General features: G+C 40.9%; 1 protein-coding gene across 4 annotated transcripts; it reads right to left on the reverse strand.

Moving 5' to 3' along the window:
- Positions 1-1,790: 1,790 nt before the first annotated feature.
- Positions 1,791-14,034, reverse strand: LOC114550158 (fibulin-1). Of its 4 annotated transcripts, none has more exons than XM_028570743.1 (17): positions 13,715-14,034; positions 13,402-13,510; positions 12,493-12,628; positions 12,173-12,326; positions 10,854-10,922; positions 10,650-10,739; positions 9,609-9,746; positions 9,308-9,445; positions 8,484-8,627; positions 8,223-8,345; positions 7,931-8,056; positions 7,681-7,800; positions 7,457-7,588; positions 7,227-7,350; positions 4,244-4,386; positions 3,001-3,141; positions 1,791-2,867 (listed from the first exon to the last, which is right to left on the reverse strand). In XM_028570743.1, exons 1-17 carry the CDS (start codon positions 13,767-13,769, stop codon positions 2,728-2,730), a joined length of 2,082 nt encoding a protein of 693 aa, XP_028426544.1. In that variant the 5' UTR covers positions 13,770-14,034; the 3' UTR covers positions 1,791-2,727. The 4 variants fall into 4 exon arrangements, with proteins under 4 accessions (XP_028426544.1, XP_028426543.1, XP_028426546.1 ...); XM_028570742.1 differs by having other exon boundaries at positions 7,931-8,074; XM_028570745.1 differs by lacking the exons at positions 1,791-2,867; positions 3,001-3,141; positions 4,244-4,386 and adding an exon at positions 5,903-6,894.
- Positions 14,035-14,122: the final 88 nt, after the last annotated feature.

The raw sequence follows: 14,122 nt of genomic DNA on the forward strand, positions 1-14,122 counted from the left end.
GTAAGTCCTTTGGCGGATCCGATCTAGCATCTATCAGCGGGTTCAGTCGTGTGGGCGGGACGTCCGGATAAATATCTAACACGCTATTGGTTTAATCCAGGTAAAAGGCGGAGTTAGAGCATGTGCTGCTGTTTTCACACAGTTGTCAAGTCACTCTCCTTTGTGGTGCAAAAATACAGAAAGAGACACAATAAAGAGAGAACTCTGAAAATGTTATTCAATTTATTGAGAGAAACTGGGCTGATAATTTATGGAACTGTGTAACCAATAAACAAACTACTAGTTTTTTTTAGCTCTTTCGGTCATCATTTTTTACGCAATTTATTTCAAAGATCTGCTTTGTAAGAATGTAAGAATTGTAATAAGCATGTTTTACAGTGTTATATACATCAACTTAACTTCACCACCATGGGTCTAAGATACTGTGTTTGGGAGTGTTTTGGGCAGGATGGCAGCTCCCATTACATGTATTATTTTATTAGTGTGCTGTGTAGCTATATATACCCAAATTATAACATCCAATAATTCCTGAGATAGAAGTTCTGTACAGTGCAGCTGCACTCACATCTGAAATCCATTCACCTAAAGCAACGTTTAAAGTCAGAAGATCAATTAATTGAGCCCAAACAATTTGTGGGACAACAAGCCACAGGACAAGCCTTTGGAATTTCCATGCAGTGGCAAATTTTAGATTACAGGATTGGCCTCCATATGGTTGCCCCCTGTGTTTTCACTGGCCAGGCACAGCACAGCAGTGGTGAAAAGGCAGATCAATGTGGAAGAGAGTTGATTATGGATGGTAAGAAGTATCCACCTCAAGCAATTTGTCAGCTTTAAGATGAGGTATTCGAAGATCAAAACATTCCCAGGAAAGGATTCCCATTAGTTAGTAGAATAACTGGAAATATCCTCACAAACTGGAAGTGGTATGTTGTGATAGGGAATCTGAAGAGTTGAGTTACAGGAATAACAGGACACCCTATCAGATTTGAGTTATTCTGAAACCACAGTTATGCTAAGTAGAGGATGGTTGATTTAGTCTGCTGTGGTAGAGGATCAAGCTCTTTTTAGTAAAAAACATGAACATAATTAACCGCACAGTCTTTATTATTCAAAGATGGTTGTTACAGTCTCATGGTACAAAACACAATCAATGTTGAAAGCAAGTGCGTAGATTAAGCTTTTTATTATCAAATGAAGCATGTCACATCTGGTCGTTCAAAACAAAATGAAATGGAGCAAATATCAGTTCCACAGGTCAACCAACAGTCTATTATAGTGGCACTCGTGACAACAAAGTCTGAATTCAAGTTAAACACGGTAGACAAATTAGGGAGATAAGGGTACACTGCGATGTGGCTCTATAAAGTTTTACAATGTTGGTTGGTTGGTCAGTCCACCACCACTTAAATATCTCAACAACTATCAGATAGATTGGCAAAAATCAATAAAGACATTCATGGTTGACACATGGTGTATCCTAGCCTCGTGAGACCGTCCTGATCTCGCGAGCTCCAGTTTTCCACTCGCAGATCAGTCTGGCATCTTGAGGCAGAGAAAATTTGGAGCCGTTAGCCAAACGACCGGGCCAATCAATGTTGGTTTTGAGGTGGGTTAGGTGGTGATAGACAGATGGTTTATCCAATCAGCTAACCAGTATTTTCAGACAGCGGTAGCCGCTCGCTAATGCTTTTTTTCTCTTGGATCCTTCTTTTGGAATATGGTCCGGGAACCTGAAATGGTGACTTTTATTCCTAAATTCTTGTTACACAAACGGCAAATATCCTTTACCGACATGTTGTTTGCATGCTGAGCTAACGAGCTATGCTTTGCCTGCAGCAGCAGGGGCGGGCTTGTGGTTGTATTTTCATACGCTTCGTGGATCTGATTGGTTGATTTGGCCCGTCTATCACCAACATAGGTGATAGACAGATGGTTCATCCAATCAACTAACCAGTATTTCCGCCCCTTCCCAAAAGTTCTCCAACGGAAAGTTCCCAGATGGATATGCCGAGCAAATGCGAAGCGATCCATCTGGCGGAGTCAGGTTAGGTGTATCCTAATAATTTTGGAGATCCCCTGATCATCCAATGCCACCACCAGGTCAAATTCTCACCTTTTCTAATACTTAGGTTTCTGAATAAACAGTTATGACATTCCCATCATCCTCAGCTTGTTTTTAGTGCAAATTAGCAAATGTTAGCATGCTAACTGACTAAAATGAGGAAATGAGCATGTAAGCATGCTTAAATTAGCATGAAACTCAAAGCACCACTGTCCCCAAGTACAGAGCTGCCAGCATGGCTCTTAGTCTAATCTAATCTAAATCTAAGGGCCCTAAGCCTGTATCCATATTTTGTAACTACTTACTTATACAGGAAGAGGAGCTAATGTTCTGCATCAGCTAATGGGGATCCTAATAAAATCAAATCCGGTATCTTTTTGTGTTCTTGTCTTACCGGTATAATAATAATAATATGTGTATATTGTGTTGAAAATTACAAAGACCTATTGGTAACTAATTACCTGGATGGGTCACAAACTGCTTCTGTAACTGTTTTCAGTACATCTAAAAGATTTGCAAATGAAATGATCTCATCTTGCAACAGCATTAACATTTGAGGTGTTTTTAAATGTTCAGCAAGATAAGTGTGGCGTCCTCCAGATATTAAAAACTATATTTGCCACGTTATGTGTTGTATTGGTGATGGAGTATCGTTCCCTCCCTCAGAACCAAAACTCCGAGATGAAGACATGGATGTTGACAGCATTACTATGGGTAATGACCCCTGACTTGACATAGTTCATAGCCACCTTCAACTCAAAGTCCCTGGGGCCAGTGATAGGTTTCACCTGCCGAACCACACCTTAGGGAATGACACAGATTGGGATTAGTGACGGAGATTCAGTTTCAAGTCAGTGCAATATCTGTATAATGTTTATTAAAGGATTTCATGAATGACTGACTGCATGGTTCCAAGTGATACTCTCTCCACTTACCCATAATCATGCCCTTGTGGGAGCGCTTCTCCACGTCAAAAGAAAACTGTTCATCTGCAGCCAGGATGTCAAAGAAAATACTGGTGGCTCCGGGGAGAGGAGCAGGGTTATCCGCCGTAACTGTCTGCAGGAAAATGATTTCTGTTGGGAGAATTGGTATAAAGTTTGTTTTTGTTTAATAGAAGCAAACCACAAAGTGCATTTGGTTCTTCAAATTAGATGTTTATGATTATTTGATTTTATTATTTGATTACTTGATTAAACAATTGTTTTGTGGGTTGAAACGAGTAATTGAATCTTAAGTGCTGTGGCAGGTTGGTGGGTGGAAAGTTGTATTTCAATGAGGCTGTGAATAATTTTAGAATTTGTTATTATAAGTTACCGAGGTAACTCTTTTAGGCCCGTGTTCACAATAACCAGGGGTTTATGAAAATGAATATCTTATGAAAACAATTGTATTCAACATTTATGATGGATTATCTTAATATGTAGAATTTAGGTACGCCTGGAAAACGAGACAAAAAATGCAATTTAAAGGTGCTGTAGGTAGGATTGGGAAGATCCGGGACTTAGCCAAAACATTTTAACAATGACAACTTCTCAGTCCCTCCCCCCTTTCTGCTAAAGCACAAAACGTCTCCTAAGCCCCTCCCCACAAGGGACAATTAATGGGTGTGCATGAGCAGTGACTGACACGCAGTTAGACCCCCCCTCCCCGGCCCTGATTGGTGCATCTGAACAGGGATCTGTGGATTTTTGCAAATCACACTACAGGCTGTAGGTGATGCCAGAGTAGCCAGATTCGTTTTTTTAATTACCTGCTTCATGTAGTTCTACTGGAACATAGTTTCAGCAAATATGACAGAAAGTTAGTTTCATAAGTCTTACTGTCCTACTGCACCTTTAATAGTACTGTGGAGTTGTCAAATGAGGTAGTTCATTATAGAAACAGTAATCCGACTAACCAATGGAATCTGTGAGGTTTTCGGTTTAGCTATAACAACTATAGCCTTTCAACAGTCTCGTAACCAATAAATAAAACAGGCAAAAATTAAGTATGATAAACATTTGCCAAAGGTAACTATTACTAGATTATTATAACCAATTACCCATTAAGGATTATGGGAATCAACCAAACGTCACACCTGCATTACAGAAACTCATGCACATCACCACATGTACTCTAAATGTACCTGGTAAACAAGGACATCAAGGCTGCACATATACTAAGACCTTGTCTTACCTTCTGGTTTACTGAAGTCTCTGAAGGTTGGCAGAGAGATGGAGGTGTAGGTGATGAGGTGGGAGGTGTCGCGACTGCAGTTGATGTCATAAGCTTGGCAGGCCTTACTACAACGCAGATTGACTGAAGCATCTTGTTTGGATCTGGAAAGGACAAACAGTGGTGATTGTAAGGAGACAAGAAGGAAGGATTGAAGGAAATGGGGAAAAGGGAGATTTAGAGGAATACACACAATCTGAAGGAGAAGTGTGAATTTCTCACAATTTCAGCCTATACAGTACATGCAACAGCAAGTATGAGAAAAGTCTTTGACCAAAGCTCCACAGTTGGGTTGAGCAAAAAGAACCTGGCAACACCTGAATAGCTCCATAGACCTCCATGGTTAACCAAGGAACGTGTGCCTTAAAAAGAGGCCAAACCCCGATTTCACAACCTAAAATCATGTTTGTTGGGTTCCCCAACGTGAAGACAGTAGCGCTTTCAAGTATGACCTTAAAAACTGCAAAGGGAGCAAAGCCATGTAATTAGCAGCAAGCAGGTGAGTCCAAGTTGTCCACTAAGCATGAGGCCAAAGCCACAGAGATGATTGAGTGGTATTCCACACCAGGGAAATGCCATGAAAGGAAATCGGGATGGTAAAAAGCAGGCGTAAGAATGAATGTAATTGGATGTGATCAATGGCATCATATTCATGTGGTAGACTATGTAAAAAGATCACAGTTTTGACAGAATAAGCATAAAAGCATTTCCAAACGATTACGTAATGCCATTCCAAAATAAGCCTCTGGAAAATACAGATACTATTATTATTACATACAGCATTTCACTATTTTATTTACACATAAATAATAATAATAATAATAATAAATAATTAACTTAGCATTTTGGAAAGTAGAAAGTGATATGATCCAATAATTTAAGAGAATAATTACCTCATGTATATGCATTTTTTTTCAATCTTAATGCATAATATGCATTAAACCCCAAAAACCAGCAGCATGAAAGTGGAACAGTGGAAAAGTTGTCTAGCTGCATTTATCCAGCTGACCAACAGAGCTACTGGCCTTTTGGTATCATTTACAGCAAATTAACTAGTAACCACCCAATACCAACACTAAAAGCCCCATCCATCATATGAACTGTAATGCTGCTCCACCACTAATTGAGCCCCCATGCTGGCTGAGCCCCAGGTACCCATAAATAAGTGCCACGCTTATTTTTCTTGCTATCCACTAAGGCTAGGACTGTTTGATCCTATGGTGAGGCCGCTTGGAAAAGATCATAGGAAAAATTGCTTTCAACATTAGAAATGACCACAGCGGAGGCAGCACGAGAGTAGTGGCAGAAACCATTGCCGGTGTGTGTTTGTGCTTGAATATTAAAGAGTGAAAAGCCATTTTTATCTGTCACTTGTTTAATTCCAAACACATATAAAGTACACATAAAGATAAGCTGCCACACAGACATGAGGTAGAGTGGGCTGGAATCAATGCAAATAATTACGCATGAACAACTCTGTCAAAGTGTTGTAGAGATCCTCAACAGCTAAAGAGCCCCATCTAGTGGTACAATGCCCTAATATTATATATATATATATATATATATATATATATATATATATATATATATATATATATATATATATATATATCTGCTGAATCATATGCCAGAAATGTAACAAGCTGAAAAACAATGTATTGCTTAAAGAAATGCATCCCCAAGACCATATTACATATACAAATGCAATTCAATTAACAATTGTAACTTTTTGCCTTGATAACCAATCATTTACTGTAAAATCAATTATTTTACTCCATGATGGAGGAATACGCAACGTAGTGGATATAGACTACATTGTGCTTAACTAAGCTAGCCAGCTGCTGATTGTTTAAGCTTCATTTTCAGCATACAAACATGAGAGTGCTATCAATTTTCTCCGATGGATGCTGAAAAGAAAAGATGGCACTTTATTTAGCTATACCAATAAATCGATTTTTGTTGTTGAATAAACACTCAAATTCACCATAACAGACTGCTGTAGCATCATTATAGCTATGGGTGAATTATTGTGTTTTTCCACTCAACAAGAATTATAGATATGGCCCTTATTAACTGTGTTAAGGAGTAGATGGAAGCCTGGAGCTGTAACTCCTAAATAAAGAAAAAGACAGATGAAAATGAAATCCACCAATGCAACAGAGCAGTGGTGAGGACAAAATAGGGATAGACTTAAAACCCTCCAAATTAATTTCACAGCCTTCTAATACGGAAATGTTCTTGAGAGTCAGATGGGCTGCTCGTGTGTGACAAACACAGCAATCTTGGCCACGTACAGATGTGCCATCCCGTAGCGAATCAGCCTCATCTCCACAGTCAGGATAAAGTCCCGGGGCTGGGTTAAGGTACGGCGCAGTGAGATCTCTCCTCCATGAGCATGCTGCTGCACGATGAAGTATCCCTCCTCGTCACCGGAGACTATGTTGATCTGCATATTGTCACCCGGCACGAAATTGGAGGGTCCCATCCTAAAAACATCAGCGGGGACGGGAGTGTTGGTGAGGAAGCTGATGTTGTAAAAGGAGATTCTCAGCGGGAGCAAGAAACACGACGCAGGATCCTGCGTGACCTCGCAAGTTAATCGCTCGCAACGGCTGAAAGGGAAAAAATGAAATACTCATTGGATGAAGGGCAGAAACGGCTGCATGTACAGTACATGCGTATAGAAAAAGAGAGGAGATAGAGGGAGTGATACGCAGAAACTGGAGAGTGAGAGAGAAGTTTGTGCCTGACAACTGCAGGCAGATGTCAACAGCAGGCCAAAAAACGACCAAGTCCACATGAAAGGAATTATGGGTCAAATAAGAAAAAGGGTGCCAAACAATAATAATAAAAAAAAACTTGTTGTCTTGATATTTAACTGCAGATGAGTATAAGATGTGAACTATCAACAGCTCGACATAACCAAATAGCCATCAGCTCTCACCCTTGTGCTGCTACCCGGAAGTTTGGAGGACATGAAAAGGACAGACAGCGAAATCCTCCCTGGACGTTGAAGCAGCTCTCGGAGACAGAACAGGTATGTCTACCAGCTGCACATTCATCAATGTCTAAAAACACAGAGGGGGAGCAAAGGTTAGACATTTATTGAAAAACAACACATCAGTAATTTACAACTCAGTTTTTATTGAGGGTACCATATGTTTGCCTACTGACCTAGGCATGTGCGTCCATTGTGTGCTAGTGTGTAGCCTGTGGGTGGGCAGGTACAGTAAAAACTTCCCGGGGCGTTGGAGCAGCGGTAGGAACACACATTACCTCCGGTAGGCAGAGCACACTCATCAATATCTGAAAGCAGCCGACAGTAAAGGCTAGTTAGTATTGTGATCACTTCCATGTTGATTTGGTACATTCATTAGGACCATGAAGTCTATCAGTACCTTCACATGTTATCCCATCGTTGTCACTCAGCTGGTAACCACGGCGACAGTAGCACTGGTACGAGCCATAGACATTTGAACACTCCTGGCTGCAAGGGTTGGCTTCACACTCATCGACATCTGTCCCCATACAGGCACAGATACAGACATCAAAATGTGTCATTTATGGATTCAAAAAAAACGTACAGCTGAGATATTATATATCCACAACAGAGGTTGAACGAATAAATGAAATGAGGAGTGATCGGACCTTCACAGTTTCTGCCGTCCTGGGACAGCTTGAAGCCAAGGGTGCAGCTGCACTTGTAGGACCCCTCTGTGTTCTCACACTTGTGGGTGCAGAGTCGCCCGGGATAATGCCTGCACTCATTGATGTCTAAACACAGGGCACAGACTATGAATCTGCATCAGAATTTACCAACGATCCACTTGTCGTGTGCCACTTCTTCTCCTCTACTTACCTAAAAATACATTTTTTCCTAGCTGATATGCACAAAATATTATAGCCGAAACTAAAAGATAGTAATGAATTTGTACTGCACCATCACACAGTTTGGTGATAATGTTGAAGATGAAGCCAGTTCTGCATTCACAGCGGTAAAAGCCTACCAGGTTGACACAACCGTGGTCGACGCACACGTTCCCTGTACGACACTCATCCACATCTGTCAAACAAAGGGGACAAATTACATTTCATTTAGTTTGAAAAGGGGAAAGTGAGAAACAAAGACTTCTTGCAGCAAAGGAAAACACAATATTTGAGACTTTACGAACAAGAAATCATTTATTGTGACACTATCTACCTTCACAACGCGTGCCGTCCTCAGTCAGATGATAGCCGCGTCCACAGGTGACTATGTTTCTGTGACAGTTGTAGGAGCCCACTGTGTTGATACACGTCTGGCCAGGCAGGCATGGACTGGTGTGGGCCACACACTCGTTTATGTCTAATGAAAAAAATTACTCAAGTAGAAGTCCAGATACTAGGGTTTGAAAAGACTTCTGTAGAAGTTGAAGTATCAACTCAAGCTTTGTACTCAAGTAAAAGTGTAAAAGTACTGGTTTCAAAACTTCTTAAAGTATAAAAGTAAAAGTAATGCCATTAAGGACAAAAGCGTAGGCCACGCCACAGGGGCCTATAGTGCACTACCCCACCTCCACAAAAACAACAATTTTCTTAAGGCCATAATAACTATAATGTTATGTTAAAATGTTAATGTTGAAAAATGTGGGATGCACCGGTTTCAGCCACATTGATGCCCATTGAAAATGAACGCATTTTAGTACAATGCAAATACATTAAAGAACCATATATGTGTACTACTGAGCATTAACATGTGTTTCATGGAGCGGAAGATTTGATGATTGTGTTTTTTTTGAACGATGACAAACCGGAATGAAAACAAGCCGAACTGAAATAGGTATTAACGAGGCTATTTTTAAAATGTAAGGAGTAGAAAGTACAGATAATTGTGTGAAAATGTAAGCAGTAGAAGTAAAAAGTCTGCTGTAAAATAATTACTCCAGTAAAGTATAGATACCCAAAATTTCTACTTAAGTAAGGTAACAAAGTATTTGTACTTAGTTACTTGACACCTATGAGACCTGAGTGTGACACTAAACGCACCAATGCAGCTGCCGACGGCGTCCTGAAGGAAACCGCCTGAGCACCTCTCCTTTGGGTGGCAGCGGAACGAGCCCTCTGTGTTGGTGCACACAAATTCCGCTCCACAGTTATGGGTCCCCAAAGTGCACTCGTTAATGTCTGAAACAGGCAAGCAGGGGGAAAAAATGAATGAAAGCATAAATATACAATGCATAAATAGTTTTTCTTTTTTACATGAAACACTGTCAACTAAAGGACATGTCGTGGTTGGTATCAAGGAACTAAAATTGCAGGATTAGAAAGGATTTTCTGGGCTTGTTACCTTGGCAATTGTTGTCATCTCTGAGTTCATACCCGGTGCCACAGCTGCTTTCCCTCTGACAGCGAAAGGAACCCTCGGTGTTAATGCAAACTTGGCCGAGGACGCAGTTGTGACCGCCATTCAAACACTCGTTAACATCTGAGGAGAGAGACATCCGCTCAGAAAAAAGTAAAGCCGTCTATCCGAACACAAAAGCATTTTGCTAGCACTCAGCAGTGCTCTGAGATAAATGCTAATGGTCGCATGCCAACATGCTCACAATGACAATGCTAACATGCTCATGTTTAGCCAAGTATGAGCTTTTACCATTTTCACCATCTTAGTTAGCAGGCTAACATTTGCTAATTAGCACAACTGCTGATGGGAATGTCATTAGCTTTGCAGGTATTTCGTTAGGGGTGTAACAATACATCGATGTGGATCGATATATCGATTCAATCCTCGACGATCCAATATTATCGATACAAAGTTAAAAAAAAATACCCATATCGTCATCTATAAGATGTGCCCTTATTTTAAAATTCACACTTTATATTTATTATTTTATTTATATAAGAGTGTGGAGAGTAGTTTGTTTTTAAATGTAAATGTCTGGAAGAGCTTAGTAATGAAATTGTCAAATCATATTTTAGTTGTTTTCTGTAAATATATATAAATGTAACCGATTGTGTTAAATGGGCTTATGTATCGTCTCATATCGATCGTAGGCCCCTGAATTAAATCAAATCAAAATTGTGTCGTGGCAGACTTTGTGACATCAGTAAATATTGTATTGTTGACCTAAGAATCAATATAACATTGTATTGTGGTATAAAATGTTATTTACACCCCTATACAGTATTTCAGCATAAACCAAAGTATTGGACAAATAAAATTTCGACCTGCTGGTGGCACTAGATGAAAAAATAAAGAATCAAAAAGAATAAAAGTTATTAAAATGTATTTTGGACCATGAATGTAATTTTGCCGTCCATAGAGCCATGCCACATAGAGTGGCTACACATTCCACATTTAAGAAGAAGATAATTATACATTACTTACCCTCACAAGTCACTCCATCATTTTGCAGTTGATAACCACCAAGGCAAGCACATAAACCATCACCTACACACAACTGGGAGCATTTGGAGTCTGAAAACAGCAGGGAGACACACAAAGAAGTAGACATGAATCATGTCACTGGCTGATGGAAGACTCCTTTAATATAACAAAGGAGATCACATTGAGGAAATGAAGGTGCCAAACCTCTACAGGGGTCCAATCCCTCAGGAGGCATGTGGGTAACGGTAACTCCGGCCTCAAGCTTTTCTGTCACTGGTGATATAGAAGAAAAAAACTCATGATTTATTTATTTTTTTGACAGTAAAGACAATCAAATTTTCTGAATAACTAAAGAGCACAGGGTCAAACGCTTCAGTGCCCCATCACATAGTATGACACAAAAATCCGTGGCCTTTCCATTGGTATGCTGCTCTCATCACTCTGGCCTTCGCTCTACATCAGCAAGACACCGATTTGCATTTCTTCACAAATAATTTTCTGCAGCTCTGTCCTTCCCACACGTTTGTGTTTTTCACCTAGGTGACAAAAACTACAAGCCACAAGACCAGTTGGCCGCGAGTAACCATTTGGCAAGGTGTCTACAGATCAGCCTAGTGAATACCCCTGTTGCCCAGTCTGTCTGTTTGTCTGCCTCTCTGCCTGTCTGTCTGGCAGCGATCTCCTCCACAGCTGCCACATCAAGGCCATTTATCCAATTTATTAAAAATCAAAGCTGCTGTCTCTGCTCCCCGTGACGCACTCCTTTGGAAAACCGTCTCTTTTCTGGCGAAACCAAATCTTGTGCAAAGAGTTTCATGGTTTTACTCCGCTACACTAATACCACTTTCTAATGAGGTAATAAGGTCCTATAAAGGGCTTGTAAGTTGTATCTGATAACTTTACTAAAAGTAAAAAAAAAAAAGAATCCTGATAAATTGCCTCAAGTGATGTCACACAAGTCGAAGTCGGTTGGGGCTGAAGAAGCAACTCCATGTTTGCAGTACAAGTTTGAAAATTACAAAAAAATCTGGGGAGTTACCCGCAACTAGCATAGCACATCTGAATATCTAACCAAACTGTCAGTGGTTGAGTTGCATTATGGCTAATGTAGGCCCCAGGTTCTTACAAGGAAGAAAAGGGCGTGGATTAAAAACAAACATACGATGATACTGCTGCTTCAATTACCTTCCTTTTATCCTTTTTTTTTTTTTTAACAGTCCATTGTGAGTCCGCCAATGTTCTAGGAATGGAAGCAGTACTCTTTTTAGTCTGCAGTTGTAGGTGTTAATAAAATAAATTCAATTTTGGTCCAGATCATTTGCAGCCCTTTTCGAGAAACAAAAACAAGGGCACCAAACCCTATTATGCTGTATATCCTCTGGCACCTAATGTGTGCAAATGGCCAGGTATTCGGATCGTTTTGAGAGTCACAGACAGCCAGTAGCCATTCTTTCATGATAAGACACAGTTGAGCTAATCAAGACACAAAAGACTGAAAGCACAAGATTGTCAGGGTCTTTTACCAGTAGTACTTGGTTCGGTTTCCTCTGTTGTGTTTTTGCCACAGCAGGTTTTAGCTGGGTACGCACACCATCTCCCCAGCAACAAACCCTGGCGCTCACAGCTCAAACCCTCGCTTGCCATCATCAGGCCGAGCATACAGCAGTCACAACACATCTGAACAGGGGACAGAGAGTGGGAAACAGGAAAGAAAGGCAGTTGAAATAAAAGAAATCTTGATATTGTCAGGAAAATAATTCCCAGTATGTACTGATTTATAAAATCTCAGAGGAGGAGGAGACGTGCAAAGGTTGAAGATATTGACATTAAGAAAGAGGACAACCTTAGAGATGTTGGTTTCCCAAGGATCTCCTTCGAAGAAGGGCCTCTCACAGGCCCCTTGCCCCTTGGCCATCTCCATGCCATTGTCACAGAGTCGGTCTCTTACTGCTGCTGCACAGCACTGCTCCTGGGCGATCCTGCAAATAAACAGGAGAAATGTCATTCATTCAGAACAAAAATGGCACTCTTTGCTCTGTGATAAAAGAACTGGCTAAGAAGCATGTGAAAAAATGCTTGCTATTACGTTAGATACAGTCGATCAGCTGACAGCAAGTCTATTTATGATGTAAATTATGCAACCTTAGTATAAAAGACATTGCAACCATTAGCAGCTACTTTAAAACGTTTGAATCTTTTTATATTCAAAATTCTTCATTTCGATATAAACAAAAAGTCTCCCTCTCCATGTCGTTCTTCTGTGAATGTTCCCTCCACTGACCTCCATGTGTTGACCAGGTGTTCCTCTATTTCACCACCTCCATGTACGTACAGTCAAACAGGGCCCTTTAGTTTTAAAATGCTCCAGGGGGCCACTTAACACCTGTACTTACTGCATAGTTACTATGTGGCAATTCCTCGCCTGCAGCAGGATGGATGGTTGAGGGCTGTGGAAATGATTTGGGGCTTGCAACCCCGGGGGGGTATTTCCTGCTTTTAAACATACGGTCGCAAACGCTGCCTTACAGGATTCACACATTTCCCACTGCAAAATTCTCACACTCATTTGAAGATTTGTCTGCAACCCACGTGATTTATTTTGACCCCCCCCCCCAACTGAACCGCTGTACCCAAAAGATAGTTTCTGATACAAACAACTTCATGCACTCCCTTCTGTACTGACCCTTCCTTGATCCCTGGGTCACATTTTGAGACCCTCTCCTTTAAGAAAACCAGGTGTTGCTTTGCTTACATGCAGATGTGGGAGGAGGAGATGAGCGGGAGGATTGTACAGACTTGTCCATTTTGGGCCCGAGTCATCCCATCCTGACAGCACTTTTGTATAGTAGGAAGCTGAATCTCTGAGGATTAGAAATACACAGCAGAGGAATGATGGAAGAAAATAGGACTGAGTCAGATTTAATTCAACTCTCAGATTGACAGACAGTAGCCTACATGGAAAACAGCACCCTTCAGCACCTCACATTAGGCTGGAATATCCCCCCAAAATAAAGTGTATTCAAAATCTGCATCTCAATGCCACACTTTTCGGTGTTCCGTCTTACCTTGTCCATGCAGAACTCCGTATAAAGACAACACAAGTATTGTCCACTGTGCCATCGGACCCACTTTTCAAATGTTCCGCTCTCCGATCGTCTAAATGGCAACGGTGTAGGCCTATATGAAACGGGCAAAGGATGAACAGCGGATGGACTGCAGCAGCGGACGGTGTGCGTCTCCTCCGTGTAAAATCGACCCGTCAAGTAGAGAGAGCATCTCCTTCAGAGCAGCAGGAGAGGCGACACAGATCTTCCCTTGTGGATTTTGAGATTAGAGAGGCGGCGAGGGCGGGGTGGAGGGAGCTGTGTTCCAACTGCCAGGACTACTGAATCATTCAAATACGGCCGATAATTGGATTTAATCGATGCGACAATGCGTTCAGTCCAAAGTATAATAAGATAAGATATACTGTA

This window comes from Perca flavescens, chromosome 23 (genome assembly GCF_004354835.1).
Source record: "Perca flavescens isolate YP-PL-M2 chromosome 23, PFLA_1.0, whole genome shotgun sequence".
Classification (NCBI taxonomy): Eukaryota; Metazoa; Chordata; class Actinopteri; order Perciformes; family Percidae; genus Perca; species Perca flavescens.

Coding starts and splice junctions, on each gene's coding strand:
- LOC114550158 (XM_028570742.1), bottom strand. CDS start 13,769: ATGGCACAGTGGACAATACTTGTGTTGTCTTTATACGGAGTTCTGCAT. Junction 9,747..10,649: donor TGATGGAGTGACTTGTGAGG/GTAAGTAATGTA, acceptor CTCTCTCCTCAG/ATGTTAACGAGTGTTTGAAT. Junction 7,589..7,680: donor CGATGGGATAACATGTGAAG/GTACTGATAGAC, acceptor GGCTGCTTTCAG/ATATTGATGAGTGTGCTCTG.